Source organism: Panicum hallii, chromosome 3 (genome assembly GCF_002211085.1).
Source record: "Panicum hallii strain FIL2 chromosome 3, PHallii_v3.1, whole genome shotgun sequence".
NCBI lineage: Eukaryota > Viridiplantae > Streptophyta > Magnoliopsida > Poales > Poaceae > Panicum > Panicum hallii.
The window spans coordinates 6036396-6059498 of record NC_038044.1 but is presented as its reverse complement, the minus strand read 5'-3'; the positions used below and the strand labels follow the sequence as shown (position 1 = coordinate 6059498).

At 44.1% G+C, this 23103-nt stretch overlaps 4 protein-coding genes across 4 annotated transcripts; all 4 read right to left on the bottom strand.

Moving 5' to 3' along the window:
- Positions 1–5261: 5261 nt before the first annotated feature.
- LOC112885007 (transcription factor MYB59-like) lies at positions 5262–6916 on the bottom strand. Its single transcript, XM_025950672.1, is given in 2 exon segments — positions 5262–6395; positions 6398–6916. Coding segments are annotated over 2 exon segments (1047 nt in total). The 5' UTR covers positions 6623–6916; the 3' UTR covers positions 5262–5573.
- Positions 6917–8570: 1654 nt separating this feature from the next.
- On the bottom strand, positions 8571–12659 carry LOC112885006 (mitogen-activated protein kinase kinase 1). The gene is made up of 8 exons (XM_025950671.1): positions 12338–12659; positions 12003–12090; positions 11387–11524; positions 10474–10698; positions 10166–10348; positions 9841–10061; positions 9004–9049; positions 8571–8892 (listed from the first exon to the last, which is right to left on the bottom strand). The coding sequence occupies exons 1-8, from the start codon at positions 12409–12411 to the stop codon at positions 8800–8802; spliced, it is 1068 nt and encodes a 355-aa protein (XP_025806456.1). The 5' UTR covers positions 12412–12659; the 3' UTR covers positions 8571–8799.
- Positions 12660–16017: 3358 nt separating this feature from the next.
- Positions 16018–17250, bottom strand: LOC112885347 (transcription factor MYB48-like). Its single transcript, XM_025950982.1, has one exon. The coding sequence runs from the start codon at positions 17098–17100 to the stop codon at positions 16393–16395; it is 708 nt and encodes a 235-aa protein (XP_025806767.1). The 5' UTR covers positions 17101–17250; the 3' UTR covers positions 16018–16392.
- A 3747-nt stretch (positions 17251–20997) lies between these two features.
- LOC112886008 lies at positions 20998–23087 on the bottom strand. The gene is made up of 3 exons (XM_025951742.1): positions 22764–23087; positions 22607–22664; positions 20998–21291 (listed from the first exon to the last, which is right to left on the bottom strand). Exons 1-3 carry the CDS (start codon positions 23048–23050, stop codon positions 21241–21243), a joined length of 396 nt encoding a protein of 131 aa, XP_025807527.1. The 5' UTR covers positions 23051–23087; the 3' UTR covers positions 20998–21240.
- Positions 23088–23103: the final 16 nt, after the last annotated feature.

The following is a 23103-nucleotide window of genomic DNA, read 5'->3' as shown; positions in this document are numbered from 1 at the left end:
ACCCCGGCAAACATGGAAAAAAGAGAGGTAGCACTTAATTGTGCTCATATCTGTTTGAATGTTTGATCCATGAAGTTATTAGTTAGTAATCGAAGATCCACATGAAGATATACTCTACACACTTGAAACAGCGTGCTGCGTTTTTCAAATTAACTCTAGGCAAAGTATTAATCTCGTGTCAAGTCGTGGCGTCCAAATCAACGACCAGCGCAAAATTGAAAGGAAGTTAACGCCCGTGGGGGTAGGGCTAGCCGCTTAGGCTGCGACTTCGGGCCTCTCATTCTCATGGGTGCTAGCTAGCTTACCATTTCAATTTCCTGGTTGTGGTTTCATTTCATTTCATGCATGTATCTCAGATTCATAGCTTCGCATTGCAGGTGGTGTGTGCGGCCACGTGGGTGCCTGCTGCAGCTTGCATCGCGTGCTGTTCCTCCTGGCCGAGACCAGGGGCCATGCCCGTCGCCGTCCAGCTTCAGCCCCACAGTATAATATAGAGAGAGGACAGGGAAAATCAAACCTAGCTATATATAATATATTTGTTTATTTTATGAGCTTTGTTTACCGGTTCTTTTCTCTCTTTTTTCCCCTTGAAAAGTGGATGCGTTTTTCTTTTCCATGTACTGCCCCTTGCCTTACTCTCACATGGTTTGCTGTTTGCTTGTCTATAAATTTTATCGAGCTGCAATTTTTAACTAGATAATCAGAAACTTATTACCAGCTTGATTTTTCTAGACCATATTAATTACTAGCGTGTCTGTCCCTATTTCTATGATCATACTGTACCACATATCAAAAAAGTTGCATGCATGTTTCAAAACATCACCTTATAGTTTGCAATGCGAAGAGAGTAGTAGAGGGGGCAGCATGCAAATGGATATATCCATCTGGTCCATCCATTCCTCTATTGTTGCTGCTGCCTGAAGCAGGGAACCAAATGATGCTTGTACTCTACTAGAAGATAAGCATGGACCAGGGATGCGCGCCACATGTTTAAAGGATTTGTTTTCAATTTGGATAAGGGGTTGCGCCGAAGATATACCCGCTCTCCATACGATCATGCATTAAATTCGCTTCTTCATCTGCTCGATCTCCTGCACGTCGCCCTGTCGATCTGCTCAATGTACTGCTGGACCACCGCCCAGCAGCCGGCCGCTACAGTACAGGAGTTGCTGTCCTTGCTGATCTTATTTCGTTTCTTTTTGGGCAGATCGAAAACCCTTGTTTTGTTTTTTTTTTAACGATATTGCCTATTTTCACCGGCAAAGATGAGTAGTCGGATGCCTTATTTTATTTTGTTTCAAGAAAAAGTATGCCGTATTTTTCAGTCGATTGAGATTTGGTTTGATCGTGTGCTTGTAATTAGCAGTTGTTCGGCGACAAACTTAATACCACTGACACAAACCTGAAAGTTGCTGCTATCTATAGGTAGGTTAGCTTGATACAATGATACGCATGCATGCAGGTACGGTGTCGATCAGAGGCCATCAGCAGCGGACGGAGGACCACTGCATGCACGCCAGGGGAGGCCGGTCGATCGGGAGCGAGGCAAAAGGAATTGGTGTGGACTGCATCAAGAAATTCATTCCGAATGGATTCTCGCACCGATATACACATCCATCCACAAGATTTGTGGCGTATACAAATACACGGTCGATTGCTACGTACATCATCCCTGCTGCTAGCTTGGACATCCAATCCACACCATGTGTCGCATGCCCACACTTCTGAAGTCACATCTCAGGTATTCCCCCAGAAGAAATGGTTTAGTTTTATCCCGGGATTTGGGTCTCCTAATGTTCGATTGTGCAGAGGAATTCATTTGGCTCGGTCGACTACGAGTTAGTACTGAGCTACTGATGAAATCTGTTGAAATTTTCAGGTGAACAATAGTCAGTCTGTTGCATGGAAGTATGGAACTTGATGCACAGTAGTAGTTGGAATCAAGACTGCTGTTCAAGAATCAAGACCACTGGCCACGCATCTTGGAATCTGAAAAGAAGCTACTGTTCTGTTCAGCGCAGGCCGCAGCAGGGTAACTTGCTATCCCGGGTAAAGTTGCGTCATGTCAGGTAGAGGTCGCCATCCATCCATCCATCCAGGTCATTGTCGGGTGGTAAAAAATGGCAGGCCAAAACTTGGTGGTTTATATTAACCGCTCATGCATCTTTCTAATCTCAGTCATGGAATGCCCTCGCTTTCAGCAGCACAAATGCAGCGCGGCAGTCAAAGCTGCTGATTAGTAGCATCTCGTGCCAAAAACTGACCGACTGTTCAATGGAGGCAGGCAGGAAGATGGTGGATGGATGGGAGGTCCAGATCGACCAACCTACATGCAGGTGGAAGAAGAAAGGGGGATGTTTTCTCATCTTTGATTTGGTGTGCTATTCCATTTTTAGGCAGGACTACAGCGACCCAGCTGCGCAAGCAGCTGACTCATGAGTGGTGACTTCGTTTCAAAAAAGAAAAAAAAATGAGTGGTGACTTCTCCAAGTTTCTGGAGGCTAAGGGCATAGAGCCAACACTGATGACTTCCAGAATTGGTCCGGCAAGTGAAATTTGTATAGATATTGTTCTGCAAAAAATAGCTCCATGTAGTAATATGTGAACCAGACGTTGGAATCTTGTAATATCATCATCTGTGATGGGCCGGAATGTCTGTGAGCCCAAAAACCTTGCCGGTAAGATCCGGTAAGCTTGTCCAGCCCAGTCATCAACAGGCACAGTGATCATCGACGGGCGAGCGCATTGACTGGGTCAACGTACAATAGCCTACTACACGGGTCTGGCTAGACGATGGGCTGTCGATGTGGCTGCACGTCAGCTTTCTGGGCTTCTGGCCCATGCTACTAAATTGATGCTTTTGACATTCTGGAGGCTGAACAGCCATGAACGATTCAGCTGTTTAACCATTTCTGAGATCATAGTTTGTATATATGAACTAACCTAATGTAGTTCTTCATTAATCAACACACATATCCCCTTCATCACATTTGTCAAGTGCATAAGGCTGTTTCCAGCAGTTGTCACATTCCGATAGGGAAAGAGCGCAGCAACAGGCCTGGGGCCCGCGTGGTCCGCACTGCTATCGGAGAGGTGCTCCCAGCAGCTTGCGGAGGGTCTCCCGCATGCAGCTTCCCATTGTACCAGATGATATGTCCACCTCCACGTGTCGTTTGATTACAGGTCAGAACAGATGGGATATAGGAAAGAGAAGGTGTGGAAAAGGGAGCAGGAGAGAGAGGATTCCGTGTTTCGGATGCGGGATGCGGTCGCTGCTGGGGGAAGCTACAATGGCCATCCAGCCTCAAATACCGCATGGGGGCCAATTTAGGGGAGCGGCTGGGAACAACCTAAGCAATGTTCAATAACTAGCTATCGCTAACCTTTTTATATTTTATGTCACCTTCTAGTAACATATACAGAAAGTGGCGAGAACAGATTCGAAGATAAAAGGATTCTCATAAGGGGAAGAAATAACCTATAAATTCAGCTTTTGTGCGGATTGCGTTTGACGAAAAATTACATTTAACATCGTACGTGTGCGTGGGCCGTGTTATTCTCGATTTACTTTCATCTGACCTACATGTCTTTCCTAGACATATGATAGATTAATAATTAATTAACACTAAGCAAGCTAGCCTTTGATTTTTATTATATTTTTTTGGAAAACAGCACTACGGATGTACTAGATGCTAGTTCTTGAATACACCAAGATACCTGTGAATGCTTATATGAGACCAGACTGGTAGATTTCAGTCAATTAGTTAATTGGTTATTCGCCGGATCCCTTCCTCTCGATATGATTCGCCCATCTGAGAAAGAAAAGAAAAATGCCAACCGGTTTCCTCCGAGAAAAAAAGAGAGAGGGGATCGGAAAAGGTGATCGAGAATTCGAGAATGGTTGGTCACAACGGGGAACAAGTTTTAACGGATGTGAGGTCATCACGCATCAGGGTTGTGCAGGCTAGCTACTAGCACAACTACTACCTACAAGAGGGCTGGCATGCATGCACTCACGCGCACTGGTAAGGAAAGAGGCAGGTTGTGTGGTGAACAGGCCACTAGAGCGCGCTGGCTGCTAGTGGATGCGAAGATTAATTTTACGATGATAATGCTAGGCTAATCAGGATCAGGGCCAAAAGAAAGAAAAAGGCAAGGCCTGTGTGCGCGCAACCTGCATATCACTAGCTTTATCTGCATTCCACCACAAGTTTAATCTACTGTGTTCATCCAACCTCCTTATCACAAAAGCCACTTGGCCTTTTTAGTTACCTTGGCTTTCATCCAGCTTGCAAGGCCGATAGATCGAGGCCCTACAAATTAAGAGAAGCATGTCGGGCCCCAGAGTTAAATCTTTTCGTTAAGTGAGTCACTGACATATGAATAACTAACCATGCAAGCGTGGAGATTCCAGCTAGCTATTCTGCAACACGAGAGATGATCAAGTGGGTTTGTTTTTGTTGGTTACGTGTAGCATTTTCTCCCGGTACGGTGTCCAAGATACGGCCCCACAGCTGATGTGGCTTATCTCGATCATTCTCAGTTGCTAGTTGCTATATGTGTAATTTTTTTTAAAAAAAACAAAATCCTTGGTGTTAGCTTGCGATGGGGTTGGAATCGGACGCGATTGGAGGAGATGGAAAGGTGGCGGTACACGCAGCTGATGGAAAAACTAAAGTTGGACAGGGACCTGCACCAGCAATGGACTCCTGGCTGCCCCTACTACTCTGCCTCTCTGAATTGCGTGCTGCTGGTATATGTCTTCGAATATACTACAATATGGTAGTAGTATGTATGCATTCTTTTTTGGCAAAGATTTTGTGCTATTTGCATTCAGGATTTTCTTTCTTTGCACAGAGACACTGATAAGAATCGATGTATGCACAACTCACTTATAAACAAGAGAGACCAAAGAGTTAATCACTTGCACGGTTTTTTATTTCTTGTTAGAATCGAAAGGCTAAAAACCTTGCAGTGGAGCTGTATATGGTTGGGTTGTTTGTGAAGCATTTAAAAGTCCTTTCGTTAACTCTGCATTTAAATGAAGGGAAAAACTTTTGTGAAGTTTTAGTGGAACAACATTTGGACCAAGTAATCCTTTTCCTTGCATTGCATCTATTTCTTCAGTGTTATCGGTGTGGCATAGAAGCACTGAACTCGCTTTGGTAACATTGCAGCTTCTTTTAATTTTCTGCTTGTTCTCAGACTGTTCTATCACCAACTCATTCGATCACACGCATCTAAGCAAGAAGAGTAATACACAAGTGAAAAGTCAGCGGCAGATTTCATATCATCCATTATTTAAGCTACACGATTGAGAAATTACAGGCTATAAAAGCACCATGTGAGATGTGATTCTGACAACGCATGCACCATCAATTAATAGTACGTACAGTTCCCTCACCATGATGGCATGATCTACTACCTTGCTCATCACCGCTCTTAATTTTTCTCTTACACAACTCATTACTGATGTGAAAACTCTCGTCGCAGAGCATTCAGACAATCTGTCGTCTCTACCAGCATATACATGAAGGTGTACAAGAAGATGGATGGATATGTGCATGGCCGGATCAGGAGGCGTCGAGCATCTCCCTGTAGTATTCTTCGTCATCGATCCTCCAGAGCGAATAGTCCGAGCTGTACTCCCACACCGGCGACGACGGCATCGCCAGTGCCTCAGCGGCAGCGACATAATAACAATGGCCAGCTCCCCAGCCGTCGAGCGCGTAGCTCGCCGCTGCATCGGCTGCCGCGATCTCGTTCCACAGCTGGTCCATGGCGCAGCAGTACTCCTGCGGCTCCTCGTGCTGGGTCGCCGCGGCGGTGGCCGTTGACGCCTCCTCGAGCTCGGCGTCGTCGCCGCCGCTGCCTTCGCGCAGCGATGAATCGTCGGACGGCGGGGCCGACGAGGACGACGTCGCCGCGCCGCTGTTCGGAGAGCCGGGGCAGCAGGAGGCCGTCGTCACAGAGGACAGAGGCGACGCCGCCGCCGCCTTCTTGTTGCTGCTGCTGCCGCTGTTGTGCCGCCTCTCCTCGAGCGCCTTCTTCCTGGTGCGCGTCCTCCAGAAGTTCTTGATCTCGTTGTCGGTGCGGCCGGGGACGCTCCTGGCGATGCGCGACCACCTGCTGCCCCACTGCGCGTGAAGCTGGACGATGAGGCGCTCCTCGTCGGCGGTGATGCGGCCGCGGCGGAGGTCCGGGTGGAGGTAGTTGACCCACCGGAGGCGGCAGCTCTTGCCGGTGCGCCTCAGACCTGCAGCACGGTGACGGAGGGGAGCCGCATGCAGAGAGACACAGAGGAGGAGAAGAAAGCAAACGGTTAACACCGCACGCCACTGCCCGTGGACCTCGGTCGATCGGCCCCTCACGCATGCGCGGAGCCGCCGGAGCGGCGCATGCGTGGGGACGGATCGATGCACCCGCCACCGCGCAAACCTGACACCTTTGCTAAGAAATCCCATCGGCGTTCGCCGAACAGGCGGACGAACCGTACCAGCTGCGCGTCCTCCTCCTCCGTCCAGGGGCCCTTCCTCATCGCCGGCACCGGCGCCGCCATCGTGCCGCCGCCTCTGCTGATCTGCTCGCCATCCGGCTTCTTGTTCCTGCTGAACATGGACATGGTCGTCGCTTCCGGCTGCCGAGGAGACAGAAAGCAAGGGATCGAGCCTGAATGCTTGATCGATCGAGAGGAAGAAGAACTGAAGAATAGGCAGCTAGCTCCTCGTTTGATTCCTTCCCCTCAGCTGGCCTCCCCTTTATATCAGGTCCACTAGGGGTTAGAGGGAGGAGATTAGAGAGAGAGAGGGAGAGAGCATGAGCATAGTATAATGCATGGTGGATATGGCCAAGAGATGGATCGAGCAGGCAGGTGAGTGCCGAATGGTGCGTGGTGAGGTCAGCGGCTGGATCAATGCCGCCCGCATGATAGAGCTTAGCTCTATATCTTGCCTAATACCTACATTCGCAAACAAGTGTCATTTTGTTCAGTGATATGGTTAACAAGACAACCGCCTGATAGAGCTTATCTCTATATCTTGCCTAATACCTACATTTGCAAACAAGTGTCGTTTATTTTGATCATTGATATGGTTAACAAGACACTACTTTGACCAATTAGTTACAGTATAAAGTGTACACAAAATATGATAAGATTATAATCTTTTTAAATCTAGAGTAAATTTTGAAAATAAGTTTAGCCATATCATTTTTAAAAGTTGAGCCAAAATATTCCAAGAGATATTAATGCTCGTCAAATTTGAAACGTGTCTTGAATCTTGAATGCATTACAGGAAATCTGTTAATTTATGACGAATTTTTCGTGATGCTTTCAGAGAACGACATTGCCGGTGCACCATCTGTATTTTTTTGTCAACCCATTTGCAAATATCAGCAGCCATGTCATCGATCATATCAGCGGACACATCATGGGCCATATCAGCAGACACGTCAACATCGTTATCCACATCATCAACCACGTCATCCTCCGTATCATCTATGTGTGGCGTGGCAATTGGATTCGTGACAATTATTTTCATCATAGATAATAGGCTTGGGCTGGGCTGCGTGGGGCTGATGCTATTTTATAACGATTTTAAAGCATTATAAATTAAGTTAATCTATGACGATTTCGTTAAAAACATCACGCGGTGTAATCTGTGACGCTCAATTCATGACGAAATTTGAGATCATCACAGATACCATCATAAAACGGGTTTTTAGTGATTTATGATGAAATTTGATCGCCATGGATTAACAGATTTCTTGTAGCAGTGATGTACTAATCTTGCTAGAGCTTCATCACTTAACTTTTTACTGGAGTCATCGAGAGAGTATAAACAGCTAGCTGGTGACAATGCGAGATCTATGGCACCTGTTTCCTTTGGAGGGCACAAGAAATTCCTGCACGGAACAATAATAAACAATTCTAGATATGACGCCTCCACAGTCGTAAGCTACCACTGGATTTATTTCAAGCTGATAAGCACTGTTTGGGTTTTCGATCATACAAGTAAAAGACCTAATAAAGCCCACTAAGTTTCTTCGTGCCAATACCTTGACAAGACGTGAAACGAAAAGATCAGACGGTCGCCAATCTTAATCGCTTAACTACTAATGAGTAGGCTCATAATGGCTAGCTCCAGCTTGTCTTTAGGCGTCGATGTGATCCTTAGCTTGTAGACGATTATTTTGCACTGAGTGACGATTGCTACCTTATCATTAAGCATATTCACTGATATGAGTGATGGCAATAGAAACAGGCTATGCTTGTTAATCAGCATGTTGCAATTCGTAAGCATATCCTTGCACCCTTTTTTTTGGGATAAAAGAACGAGGGAATCTGTTCTCCGGCTAATTATTGGGCGATCAACGCGAATTAAAGCTGCAAATCATGCAAGCTGACGCCATGCTTAGCATGCCCAGATATATGATGCCTTTCTCTGGCTCTGTTTCTACTCCCATTTGATGCCTTGAACTATGCATACTTGCAATGGAAAACCAAAAGAGAAGTTGCGCTGCTTGGCACCTCACTAGATTCGACACCAGAAACATTCACAGTGAAAACAGTCTTGTAAGATGCACCACGGGCTATATATAGATGGAGAGCCTTATCAAGAGAAATACTCTGCCACAAGAAAAACTTGGGTGTCACAACGATCCATGAGATTTTCTTTTGACACGGTCAAAAACATACACACAGCATCTCGCGTCTAGCAACGTGATGCACGCTGTCCAGGAGAAATATGTGCGGATATCAAAAGGCCACCACGGTGACACTGAATACATTGCAATGGCACTCTACTCGGGTATGTTCATCGGAGGTTCCAGGCTCTCCACAAGAGTCCGCAGGTCTAAATCCATGCCCTCAAACTTCTTGATGAAAGGGTGATTCTGCAACAACAGGAATGCTAACTCAGCACAACTTACCCAAATGAATGGTGCAAACAGTAATTCCAAATTATCAATCAGAAAACTGTTAAATCGAAGAAAGGCAATGCTGACCAAGAGTTCTGAAGCAGACATCCTCTCTGCTGGGTCCTTCTGTATGCTGCAAAGTAATATAGCAAAATATAAAACTAATGAAGCACCAAATCATAATTCCTTAACACAACTCTTTCACAAAATTTATGATGGCAATAGAGCAGAATTTGAACACGATTAGTGCACATTAAAGAAATTATTGTTCTTTTCAGATAGGTGCAGCCACAAATCACAATCTCAGGATGTTTTATTAATCTAGATGTCCATATTTGGATAGCTCATTCTCTTATCAATTATTATCTTTTGTCATAAAAAATATGGTCAGTGCCATTAAAAGGCATGTATTTCAGATGAAATGGCAATAAGTCAAACTTCACAGTTTAGCTAAAGTAGCACAGTTTGATGTTTCAAGGGCCGAAGGGGTACTTTGAACACAGTTAAGCAAACCTTTTCTTAAAGGTTAAGATAGTGTGCTTATGTAATATATACTATGACATATAAAATGTCAAGACAAAACCAACATGTAACGAATTACGTCCCATAGCACTGAATCCTATGTGTCCTTGACTACAGCTTCAGATTGAAGCCAAGTCTTAAAAAAAATTTATCAACAGCAAGCGAACAAATCTATTGTAAGAGTTTTACCCACTGAGCTATTGGTCAGAAGGTGAACCTTGCAGCGTCTTTGATCAGAATGCAATAGTGAGATAGTTGCAGTGTGTTTCCAGTAGTTACATTTCAAGGTCAACTTTAAGATAAATGAGATTTTGCTTCGAATTAACTGAGTACAATAGCAAGCAGGAAAACATTAACTGGGATTTTTAAATGTGAAATTACAGAAAGGAATGTTTGACATACCAAGAGGAGATAAATGAGCAGAATTCTGGAGAGAACTGATCTGCAGGTGCAGAAGGTGGTGGCTGATCAACAATTGCTTCAAGAAGTTCATAGAAGCTTAACCAACCTTCTCCTTCTGAAGGTATATAAGGGAACCGACCAATGGCACACTCAAGTATCACTAGTCCCAAACTCCATATGTCACTCTTGTAGTCGTAAGAGCTCCCACTAATCCTCTCAGGCTGAATAAGGAAGAAAAGTAAAGAACTGTCACTAGACGTTTTAAGCATTCCAGTCACTAATGAACATAAACTAGCAATCACATAAAACAACTAAGTCAACATACCGCCATATAGTTGTAGGTTCCAACAAATGTATCCCGCTGACCCATTGAACTTGCTAGCACTGCACTGACCCCAAAATCAGTAATCTTTACTTCACCTTTACGGTTGACTAACAAGTTAGACGGCTTTATGTCCCTGTGAATCACATGCCTTTCATGATGAAGATATAATAAACCCTCCAAGACCTGAATTAACCAGAATACTATTCGATATTAGCTGTGTGAAAATGTGGTTTCAAGTTCCAACAAATCTTAATAACACAACTTTCAGCTTATTCGAAGTATATAATTTAAGCAGATTTTGTTTGTACCTGCTTGCAAAGTACTGCAAGGTATGGCTCCAGAATGGTCTTCACTTGTTTAATGATGTCCGCAAGAGATCCACGATCCATGTACTCAAGAACAAGATATATGACACCATTGTGGTAAAAAGATTGATGGCACAGAACTATATGTGGACTCTGTGTTGCTTGATTAATTTTGAGCTCTTGCACTATTTGTTTGCGCACTGACTCCTGAATGTTCATTTGAATACCCTGCAGAAGTAATTGCAATACTGGTTAATGTAACATGTGGCCCATAAATGCCATATGGAGTTCATCTGAAATGTCATATGGGTTCATTACCATTAGTATTCATAAAATAATTAGTGTTCCAGATATTTCATATGTACACATAAGCTAGTACTAGATGTAACTGCTTTACCATTCATTTAGCATTTCCCATCTTAATTACAAGAGTGCATCTTTGTACACTGAAATTAATGCTGCCATGTCAATATGGCGTTACCAAGTTCACTAAACAAAACAAACAAATCATTACATTCATATAATTCTAACTGCCATAACAAAATATAACATGCAGGAAATCTGTTCGAAATTTTTTGATCATACAGATTTCCATATCCCACCTAAAAAATTGATTTCCATGCCAAGAAAGAAGAAACATAAAGCATATAAATATAGTAAATGAGAATATGAAACTAACAATGCAAGTAAAAGAATGCACGCCAACAATGTCAATTTTATATTTAATAATAGAAGGAGATTGGATAGTTTATATTGTGAAGAAATGTGCCTATTTTGCTCTGATTTGAGCAAAGCACATGTCCCATATCAACAGTGAGTCACCACTCAAAATTGACAGTCTATATGGGAGGATGAAACTAATAGTAGACTAGTCAACTAGGCGTGCACAAGAAGAAATTAGTGTGCTAAAAATTACCTTCAAGGCATACAATGTCCCCACCCATTTGTGCCGCACTAGCTGGACAACACCACCACTCCCTTTACCAATGACTTGGATCATCTCAAGATCATCCATTGATAACTGTACATCTTCCACCTTCAGGTTTGTTGATTGCTGAGGAAAGATGCAATCGAAGTTCAGAAACTGAATAATCACTAAACAAATGCTAACACAAATACAAACTAGAGAAATAAGATATCCTTATAGGAGTTCAAGCTAAGTATGATAATCATTCAGGGAAACTGAAAATAAATGATGTTCCCACTGACCGCACAATCTTCTGATATTGGCATTTAATAACCAGGAACAAGTAATAGTGTACATACAAAATATAAACTCTATGCATGCCACATCAATATTTGTTCATCGAGGTAAACCTGAAATGAAAAATCAGCATTGTAAAACACAAAAGGTTCCTCTGCAGTGTGCACCATTGTGCTCCATAAAGCAGCACGAGCATCTGAGTTGCACCAGTACCATGCATTTTATTGAAACGGGCAATTCAGAACATATGCACACGTGCTTCTATGGAAACCAACAATGTTACGACTTACGATAAGAGGTCCATTCTACATGAGTTTTCAGGACTCACATTTTCATCTCCATTTTCCTCGGAGATAAGCCGCAAGCCTCTTTGATTAAGCCGCAGTTCACCATCCTTGAATGTACCACTCGCCGTCCTAAAATAGCACCAGCGACAGCGATCAAAGACATCAATTCAGCTGTTGTGCAATAACTACCGAAAACCAAACATCGAACTCGCAATCAAATCAAAGGGAGCACAAAATGATTCATGATCCAGAACCACATGTGATTTACAAATGTCATCCCCAGCAAATCAAATCATAAAGGCAGTAATTAAAAATGGGAAAAATGAGGGGGAACAGAAAGAGGCTATTTTTAGGCTAAGAAAACAAGGAGACTGACAGGAACTTGTCGACGGGGGTCTCCTGCGCCGGCACGGCGAGCTTTAGCTCCTTCACCGGCTTCTTCCCCCTCATGGCCTCCTCGCCCCTTAGCAGGGAGTCTTAGGGTTTCTTGGTGGGAGATGGGGATGGGACTCGCTGCTCAGGGAGGATCAAGGAGGGAAAAACTAGTTCTTGTTGCTTCCGGGAGTACCGGGAGCGGGTCTGACGCCTGCGGAGAGATGCGGCTGCAGGTGGGGCGGCGGGATCGGGTTGGAGCGGCGGCGGCGGCGACGGGCTCGAGACTCGGAGTCAGAGAGAGGTTTGGTGTTGAGATATTTTTTTTAATGTCTAGGGCATCATCCGTCATCTAATTTCCATCCAACGGCCACTGTTACTGATGTGTACACTGAGTCTCCGACTGTGTGTGTTCTCTCTCACACAAAATTCACTTTACAATCTCACTTTAGGTAATTACCACCTAACTTTATCTAAACCAAAAGCTCATACTACCTCCGGTTTTGGACACCAATTTTGATTAGTTACTTTTTGCGAGCATCATGTCATTGGCTTTATCTTTGTTATGATAGACATTTATCTTTCCATTTAGTTCGTAATTCATTTGAGAAGTTCATTCATGAACTAGATATTCAGTATAGCACTATATCATAGCAAATGCAAAATTATTACTACTGCTCAAAGAGAATTGCATGTCATTGTGCATCCTTGCTGTTTGTTATGGCGGTTACCTTTCTTTTTATTTCCACACCTATATGCTTACTTGGTTCAATTGGCTTGGTCACCAAATATCCTTGTCATTTGGGGCCACGAGATAGCAATGTTAAGGTGTTGGCTGTATGAAATTGCCATCTTACCTTCTCTTGCATATCAAACTCCGGTCATCAAACATCTCCTTATCACCAACTTCAAATAAATGCCATATCTTCTTATAACAATGAATACCTTCTGCGGTTATAAAATTAGAGAGAGAATTTTAAAATTAAAATAGCATTCTTTACTTTCCTCGACAATGAAATTGCTTTCTTTATAAAGAAAGAAATATGTTGATTTGATTAATACTAGAAAAATCAAATGGTTGAGCTATGCTTCACTAATTAGATGATAATCGACTAAAGCAAATTGAGGAGATAGACAGTTTAAACAAATGGAAGACTCAAATTGCATTAGCCCTCGAATCCAATTAACAATGCAGAGAAGCGGACCAGTGCATGCATGATCATTGCAGGGTCCTCCATCGGAAATTACCAAGCTACAGTTCAACCACAAACCACCACCATCTGTTTCACCATCCTCTCTCTCTCTTTCTTCTTTCCATTCTCTTCCCCTTCTACCCATCACCATCGCCCCTGCACCACCGGCCTTCCCCTAGCCCAAATTATGTCGCTCTTGGATACCTCCCCTTCTACAATATTCTAGGGTGCCTCTGTTTTGAAGAAAGTATATGCTTTAGCTTACGAAGAGTCGTATGTCCTAAGCCACTCACTAGAGGGCCGTGGTATCCTAATTGTCAGCAACGATACCAATATCATATCCGAATGACCGAATCACTTAGGTTACAATGGATGAGGGCTACCTGTGGTTTAGTTCCAAGTTATTATTGCCAGGGACAAAGATGATAGATAAATATAGTATAATTCTGAATTGAAAACAATGGTTTCTTTTAAGTGGTAAATATCCGTTGCGATGACTTTTATGGTATAAAACACAACTTGCCTTGTTTGTTTTATATAATTTGTACCAAGGATGATGCTAGATGTCCTAATCATAGATCTTAGTTTTGTGATTCTTATATTTACAAGTGATAGAATCCTAAAAGATAATTATGATGAACAGCAAACTAGTAGTGGGCGTAAAAGAAAGCACAACGATAATGCTAGGTTAATGAGGATTAGGAGTTAGGACCAGAGCAATTTGGAAAGGAAGAAAGAAGAAGTACATGTGGGCAGCGACCTGCCTTCCTATATATCACTAGCTTCCCACCATTGTTTTTTTTCTATATTTAATCACCGCGTCGCAATGCCATGACAAAAGTGTAGGTGAATGCATGGCAAAGCACGAAATCATCTCTCTTTGGAGGGAAGAGCTTTGCCTGTGCGTGTAGCATTTTGCAATAATGCCTTTGTGATCCCATAGGGTATCTAGATCACTCACAAAGGCTAATCACAATGGGGTTTCATGGCGAGTTTCATGACATTAATTACCATGACACATCAGCATTTTTGATGACGTGGCACTGATTTAATGAGGGAAGAGAAGGAACTAGTTTCATCCCCACGACACTCTGCTAACTCGTTTCCAAGACGTTGGAAATAGCGTGAAACGACCACTGTAACCGCCGTTGTTTCATAGGGGATCCCATGCACCACTAGGTCAACTAGCATTTAATTATACTGGTTAGCTTTGGGAACAGTGAAATGAAACTCTCCATTAAGGCATAGTGTTTCATTCATCCCCCAAACTGATGTGGTATTTTTGGAAATAGGGATATGAAACCCCCATTATGATGATTAGCCTAATCGCTCTCGCTTGATGTCAAATGCCACTGTTTGGGATGAGGCTAGGCTACTTCTACTATTGGAGGGATGGAAAGGTGGATATGATGCACAGAAAAGTCGGACAGGGACTTGCACGTATACAAATGACACGCATGGCATTGCCTGATTGGATGCCATGCCGATGTCCCTTGTCCCTTCCGTCATTCCATTTCCATGGCATGGGGTGGTTTAGCGAGCCAGATTCCCATTCCCATGCATGCACTCCGTCAACTTAGTTGAACTGGTATCTTGGAATATAATGTGTAAAATTTTTGGAGATGCAGATTCTACACATTACTTTGGTACCCTCCTCTAGTGCCCTATTATTACATTCATGGTGTCCCAGGATCTAATGGTACTGAAGAATTGCAGAACAGCGCCCTTCAACTACCTCCTCTCATTTAGGCCGATTCGTAGCATAATTAAGATTTCAGGAATCAATTTAATTTATTTTTTTCCTAGGGATGCTTATACTTTTCCAAGTAGTAGACTAGTCTCTGCTTGTTGTGTGATGTTCATGTGTTAAATCTTGTTATTCATCCTTCATTTTAATGAAAAACATGACACGGTTGCTAAAAAAAATCTTGTTATTCGCCGTCTTTGGCTATTCCGAGTATTTTCATTCGTATTGTGCTGTCCGGGCGTTGTGTTGATAGATGTGTTTCTGTGTAAATTCTCTCCTTCAAGAAATATATGTACATGGCATGTTCTCGGAAGACTTGATTCCTTCATGGCTCGGTATAGAAATCACAGGTTTCTTAAATTTGGAAGGTTTTATTTGTGAAATTGCAGTGTATCGATACTGAAGCAGCTGCAGTATTTTCCTTTCATCTTTTATCCTGCTGGCCCCACTACAGTCAGTTGTATGAATCAGGGAAAAGAAGTGGGGATTTGTCTGTCTATACTAGCTGTTGTTGAAAACTAACAACATCATGCTTTCTACTTATCACTTAAATTTGATAATTGCAACATCATGCTTGCTACTTGTTTTCGTAATGATTTCTCATTCAGATCGACAATACACAAGGAAGAATCAGTAGCAGGTCACCATCAAACATCTGTTAAGCTATGCAGAGAGTACAGAGGTTGCAACACACAAGCATCAAGATCGAGATTCAGGACAACACAGTTGTTCAGACAGTACTTATTACTAAATAATGTAACTGCTCTCATATACTCAGTATAATCCCATCATAAATCTTACATGCATGAACACAGAAAGATCCCTACAGATGTTTTCTGATCTGATCTGAATACCTGGTTCAGCATAAGATGGCGAACTCTATGTCTTCTGGATGACGTACATGGCATGCACGCGTCAAGCAAGGTACATGTAATTATACAGTATACATACGCAAATATATATATGTACTAGTATGTAAAAGGACGTACGAACAGATGCGACGAAAGACGAACCTAGCTTTGAAATCGTAGCAAGACAGAAAGTAAAGCTAACTAATCAATATATAAGGCTAAGCTACATGCATGGTGGATTATGATCTGATATATATGCATGGCTCGATCAAGAAGCGTCGAGCATCTTCTTGTAGTACTCCTCGTCGTCGATCCTCCAGAGCGAATAATCCGAGCAGTACTCCCACACCGGCGACGACGGCACCGGCGGCTCGGCGGCGGCGGGGTGGCCCGCGCCTCCCCAGCCGTCGACCATCATGTAGCTCGCCGCCGCGTCGGCCGCCGCGATCTCGTTCCAGAACTGGTCCATGGTGTAGGAAGACTCCTGCTGCTGCTGCTGCTGGTGACGATGCTGGCTTGCCGCGGTGGTGGACGCCTCATCGAGCTCGGCGTCATCCTCGTCGTCGCCGCCGCCGCTTTCTCGTAGCGCCGACTCGTTCACCGCCGACGACGACGCGGCCGTGAGGCGGCCGCTGCCGCTGCTTGGAGAGCCATAGCACGACGCGGTAGTGGTCACGGTCGACGACGAGGACGCCGACGCCGACGCCGACGCCGCCGCCTTCGCCTGGCTCGCCGCCTTCTGCTTCCTGGTGCGCGTCCTCCAGTAGTTCTTGATCTCGTTGTCGGTGCGGCCCGGGAGGCTCCTGGCGATGCGCGACCACTTGCTGCCGTACTGCGTGTGGAGCTCGAGGATGAGGCGCTCCTCGTCGGGGGTGATGCGGCCGCGCCGGAGACCCGGGTGGAGGTAGTTGACCCACCGGAGACGGCAGCTCTTGCCGGTGCGCCTCAGACCTGCAGTACGCCGACACGCATGCATAGAGAAGAAGCAGGAGGGAGGAGAGGAAGCAAATGGTTAACACCGCTCGCCACTGCCCATCTAGATCAATCCCCAAGCACGCATATATATTTTTATATATGCATGCTTGGGGATGCACCCGCCACCGCGCAAACCTGAAACCTTTGCTAAGAAATCCCACCGGCGTTCACCAAACAAGCGCACGAACCATACCAGCTGAGCGTCTTCCTCCTCTGTCCACGGCCCCTTCCTCATCCCCGGCGGCACAGCCGCCGCCGTCTCCTGATTGCCACTACTACTGCTACGCTCACCATCCTTCTTCTGCTTGTTCCTGCTAAACATGGACATGGCTGCTGCCGCCATCGATCGATGATGGTCCATCAGATCACCTCCTCTTCTTTCTCCTCCGGTCCTCCCTGCTGCTGCAGCCGCGGCCAGGCTTGTGGTTTCCTCCTCCTCTCCTTCGAGTTGTCCCCGTCGATGACTTGACCTTAATAGTCTGGTGACCGCCGGACAGGGACAAAGGCCGTCCCAGAGCTTCGATCAATCGAGAGGAAGAAGAAAGAGACTGCAGCTAGATGCCTCCACTTGTGTACGCTCTAGATTCTAGCTAGCTGTATGATGAGTACACTACAAGATCCCCCTGTACTGGCCACACGGATTATATATAGGGAAAAGAGAGTTGGTTGCCATGGCACGGAAGAGGAGCCTAGCTAGTATAATGGCAGATCTGGTGAGCGAGCTGCTCGATCCATGAGTGCAGCGAAGCTAGTGCGCCATGAGATCAGTGATGGGCACCCGCACTCAGGAATGCTCCTATCATGTGTGAGCACTTGGGGGCTTTCTAGAGTCACCTCACCCCTCTTGGTCTTACACTCTTGTCGCTGCGCATTTGCGCCACCAAACTAAGTTTTGCAAGCCAGTCAATCGCAAAGCAGAGTTTTAGTTTACTGGTTTCATTTGTTGCAGACAATGCTTTGACATATATTCACTGCAAATGGTAACAAAAAACGCTGCAACATACCGCAAGTGGCTGTAACGAACACGGCTCACCGCAGCGGTTTTGAAGTCTCCAAAACCCTGGGTTTGGAGGGCACATGAAGTTCTTGCATCGAACAATTAACTCATCATTGATCACCAGTGATCAAGATTTTTGAATAGTGCACCGAAGTTATCTTCATATGTATCATGGTGTTGGGTTGTCCCTAGACTACATACACAGGATGCTCAATGGTATGATCACACAGCAGAGAACAGACTACCAGAATCACTTAGCTTTTGAAGGGATTTTATCTCACCTGCAAAATAATCTTCTGCTGTTAGAGAGGAGCTTCTTCACTAAATTAAAAAGGGTGTCATGATTGTAGATCTGATTCTCTTCAAGCCTTCTAGACGATCGGTGTAGTTTTTCTAGACTTGTATTAAACACCATGTTGCAGTTCTTAAGCATATCCTTTGCTTTGTTTTTCTAAATAAAATAATGAGAGAATTTGTTCTCAAATGACAAGCATAAGTGATCAAAGCACGCTGCATTGCATATGCATGCTTGCATCATATTCAAGATGTCCGGAATGACAAGATTAACTAACTGAAGAAACAAAATATTCAATCTACCACAGTACTATACTCGTCGTGTCCTCTTTCTTTTTTTCGGTCATCGTCTACGTCGTACACTGTTATGACTTTGTTGGATGTGCAATTCTTGCTATCTCATAAAATTTCACCTATATGCATGGTTCATATAGTGATCAATTACCGGAGAGATCGAGTCCTCCAAGATGTAGTGATAGCACTAATCCATGTATTAAGGATGATACTTACATGACTCTTCTGATGAAAATCTAGTAAAATCAAATAAAATGGATAATTCAGGTTGAGCAGGAGTCCGATTTTTTTAAAGAGAGATGTGCAGTGTGAGGTCATACATGCTATTTGCGGAAGTGGCCCACTATTAAACATTGCTACTAGTGGTATCCACCCAATTATCACACAAAAGGTATACTCCACTATCAAGTCTACAAATTCAGTACTCCAGGCCTTTCTCACATTCAAGAAATCTTTTTTTTTTGTCTTTTGTTGCTAGAACAAGTAATTTTTATAGAAATTGCTCGATTTCTGTAATGGATTCTGATTCCCGTTGATGTTTGTCTGTTCCAGAGAGTGTGGTGATCGATATTACTGACAAGAAAAAGAGCAGAATTTTACGAGAACATTGATGTGGTGATCTCATGCTGTGTCCATCTATGTCCTCTGGGCACTGCAGTAGTTCTGAAAACTGCACCAACTCTTTATTTAAGATGATAAGGTTGATGTGCTAAACAACTGCTAACAATACCACGTCAATTTCTTCTTTGTTAGAAAAAAGCCTCAGCTCCTGGGGGTCACTGTTAGTGTTGTGGCTTTCCCATCATTCCCAGGAAAGAAAGGTAAGCTGATAAGTGATAAGATAGGTGATGTGGCAGTGCACCAAACGTCGTGCAACCTACGGCTCAGATTGCAGAACAGTGCACATCACGATGACATAGATATATTTTTAAAAAAGAAATAATTAGCAGGAATTCAACATGTCCATCTTACCCAGCAGTTAGTGACCATCGACTTTTACAATTCCATCAGTAAGCTTGCTGTTACTGAACATTGCTGCACTATATCTCTTTGCATCAGATTGATCTTCAAAGGATGAAAACAACAAATCTGATGAAAAAGGACCAGTTAAGCCAGCTGAGAGTCTGAGATCAGCTCAACAATCGTGTTGATCTGAAGAATGATCAGAAGAAACCGAGGATTTTACTTAGAGAGGAAGCTAAACCAACAAGCATCTGAAGATAGAATTTCTGCTGACATGAAAAAGGAGGGAAAGGTGACACGGACAGCACCATGTTGGATTGGAGGATAACCCCACTTGGAGTATAGTCATCTACCTCCGGCCCCTTTATCCTCCTGCCTGCTCATCACCATACTCTCTTTTTATCAAAATCCATATCTTCTTCTCCTCCTTATCCCGTACAATGCCATTCAATCCGCGTTATTCGCCGTTCCTGGTGCCGAGCCTCGGATTGGTTTTCGCACGAGTGCGAATCCCTTGTCACTTTTCTTGCTAAGATTTGCAAAGCTTGGTAAATGGTCGGCAGGCACGCGTAATCCCAGATAGAAAAGGAGTGGTAAATGGTGGACAAGCATGCGTCGCCCAAAAAGTTGTCTTCAACGACACACTTATCATAGGGGACGGTACGAATTTCACATGAAATGAAACAGAACAACTGGTCAAGAATTTCAACGTGAATTTCAAGCTACAGCAGCACGATTCACCATGAATTCGGCAGGAAACAGAAGCTTTTGTAAAATGGAAGTTCTAGAGAGGTCACGAGCTCAAGGCGTGAGCTTTTGGAGAGTGGACGAGCTGCTGAGATAGTGAGATGGCCGTCCTTCTGGTCCCTGGAAAGCCAGGTCGACCCTGTTTGGTAGCAGAGAGCGGCCTCAGGCACATCCTGCCAAAAACGTGTTGTGCTTTCAAGTAGCACAAGCATTAGCATAGCATATCAACTGGAAAGATAGAGCAAGTTGGCAATAAGCAGTGAACTCAGTGGGCAAAATTCTTTTGCAGGAAAGAACACGGCCACAACTGGGGGCGGTACTAACCATTCTCTACATGCTTCCCCTTATATCTTGCGAAAAGGACCTTATCACACTCTTCTGTCGGTATCGCTAAGTAAACAAAAGAACAACTATGAGCAATGATCTTGCATGACGAACAAACTTCTGAGACAACCAGTCTTCTGTCGGCAACAGTAAAGCAAGCACAAACACAACTAGCAGCAATGATCTTACATTATGAACAAAAATTCTTCCATCGGTAACTGTAACTTGGTAAGTAAATAAAACAAGACTAGCAGCAATGTAACATGATGCACAAAATTATTTGACAAAGGTAATACTTATAACTGATTTGCCTCAACAAAATACTAGTTCTCCAGAAGTGCCACAAGTGTTGGAAAGTATTACAATCAGGATTGTGCATCCAAAGTTGCATCAGAATACAGGAGCGCAGGAACCCACCATGCAAAAAGAAACTGATGCATCCGAATCTAGCCATCCTATAAACCTCCTGAACATTTTTAACCTTATTTAGGAAGAGCAGCACCATGCAGGAGCAGCTTGATATCAGCTCTTTCCGCTGTCCTCCTCTTTCATCTTTTTCTCCCACCTACGTTTCTGGATGGGAAAAAAAGAGGATTGCAGCACAAACAGACAAAGATGAGCCAGTTAGATCTTTTTCAGAGGATGCCTCCGTTCAATCTCTATCACAGCCATCATTACATCTGGCTAAAGCACAAACAAGGCATCTTTGCACACCAAGGTCAATGCAAGCTAAAAAGGTTGGATCACCGACAGCTGATATTTGAGTGTCAGCCAGACCAAACTAGTAGCACAGTTTTAGAAAGTAATTCCCATTAAAGTTATTAGCCTAACAAGATGTAAGCAACCATCTAGAAATTTAGTTGACAGAACTGTAGATCATTATAACACTACCCCATCAACGTTCATAGATCTGCTTGGTATGGTTTATGTTTATTTTATCAGTTGGATTATTGACCTTACGGAAGTCTTCGACCATGTTTCATGTAAACGTCATTTCCTGTAGTCAAATTATGAGATCGCTGAACCAGCCCACAAACTTCTTTTTAAAACAAAGGTTAGGCTTATATCTAGGCTCCAAAAATATACTTGGTGTACAATGCTGGGATTACTGGCTTATGCTTATGCTGATGATAAGCCAAAGACTAAGGGCTTCTGCTGCACAGTTACACCTTACCTGCAGCTTATCACTGGATAGGCTGCATTTCAGCCTATAGGTAGCATCTGAGTGAATTTTTCCGGACACATGCATAGACAAGCTTCTACCTTGGTACTAGGAAGTTAAAACAAACAATACCCAGGTCTTGTGTCTTCTCTATTTTAGTGGGCTTGATTCCAAACATGGTTACATTTTACCGTTGATAAAGCACAAGAACAACTAGTTTACATTTCAACTGAAGATCAACCACCTAGGTTCAACCAAATCTTAACATAAGTTGGTTATTGAACAAGAATATGGCAATATGCCCAAACATGCTCTGATAGATTGTGATATAAGACAAAGAGGGTCTAACAAGCTCTCAAATATAGTGTTATACATTGTGAAACTCTACAGGCTTTTTTTGTCAACTGATATATACCGTGATAGAAGGAAACCAAAGGGAATGGGTTACATCATTTGAAGTTTGAACAAATGTTACTGAGAGCCTAATTTGCTAAGCTAAGTAGTCTTCAGCACATAAAACTCCATGCTAAATAGACGAATTTTACTAGATGCTGAGCAATCGAAAACTACCAGTTAAACAATACATCTGAACTGCCGGTATGGGCTTGAAATTGGCATACACAAAGGATTGCTAACATGAGTGCAGTATGTACGTGCACACTGGATTGCAATTCAAACGTACAAACCTAGTTAGCTGAAGGTAGCTAAGATAAGATAGACGCAAACCTTGTAGTCGAGCAGCATCTGGGGCATCTTCTTCATCAGCTCAACGGTATTCGCGCGCCTGAGAAACGGAATGAAACATCAATCACGCAACCCACTGACCGAATAAGCAAATCGAACACATAAGTGAAGGGAATAGAGGCAGGAAATGCGCGCTTACTTCTCGGCGGAGATGCGGTCGCACTTGTGACCCTTGCGCTTGGTGCGCATCTCGCCGCGAGGCGGGTCGTAGGTCCAGTCCTCGCCGGCGAGGAGAACCTCCTTGCGGAGGCGGGCGCGTTTGCGGGCGCTGATGCCGAGCGGCTTCCACGCGCCAAGCTCCCAGTACCCCCACACCCCCTTCCCGAGCTCCCCCTTATACTTGGCCAGCTTCTCCCTCCACGGGTACCCCTCCGCCCACCTCGCCGCCGTCGCGGCCGCCGACGCCGCAGCCGCCTTCCCGGCCATCGTCTCCGCTTGCGATCGCTCTGGCTTAGTTAGGGTTCCTTCTGTTTCTTCTC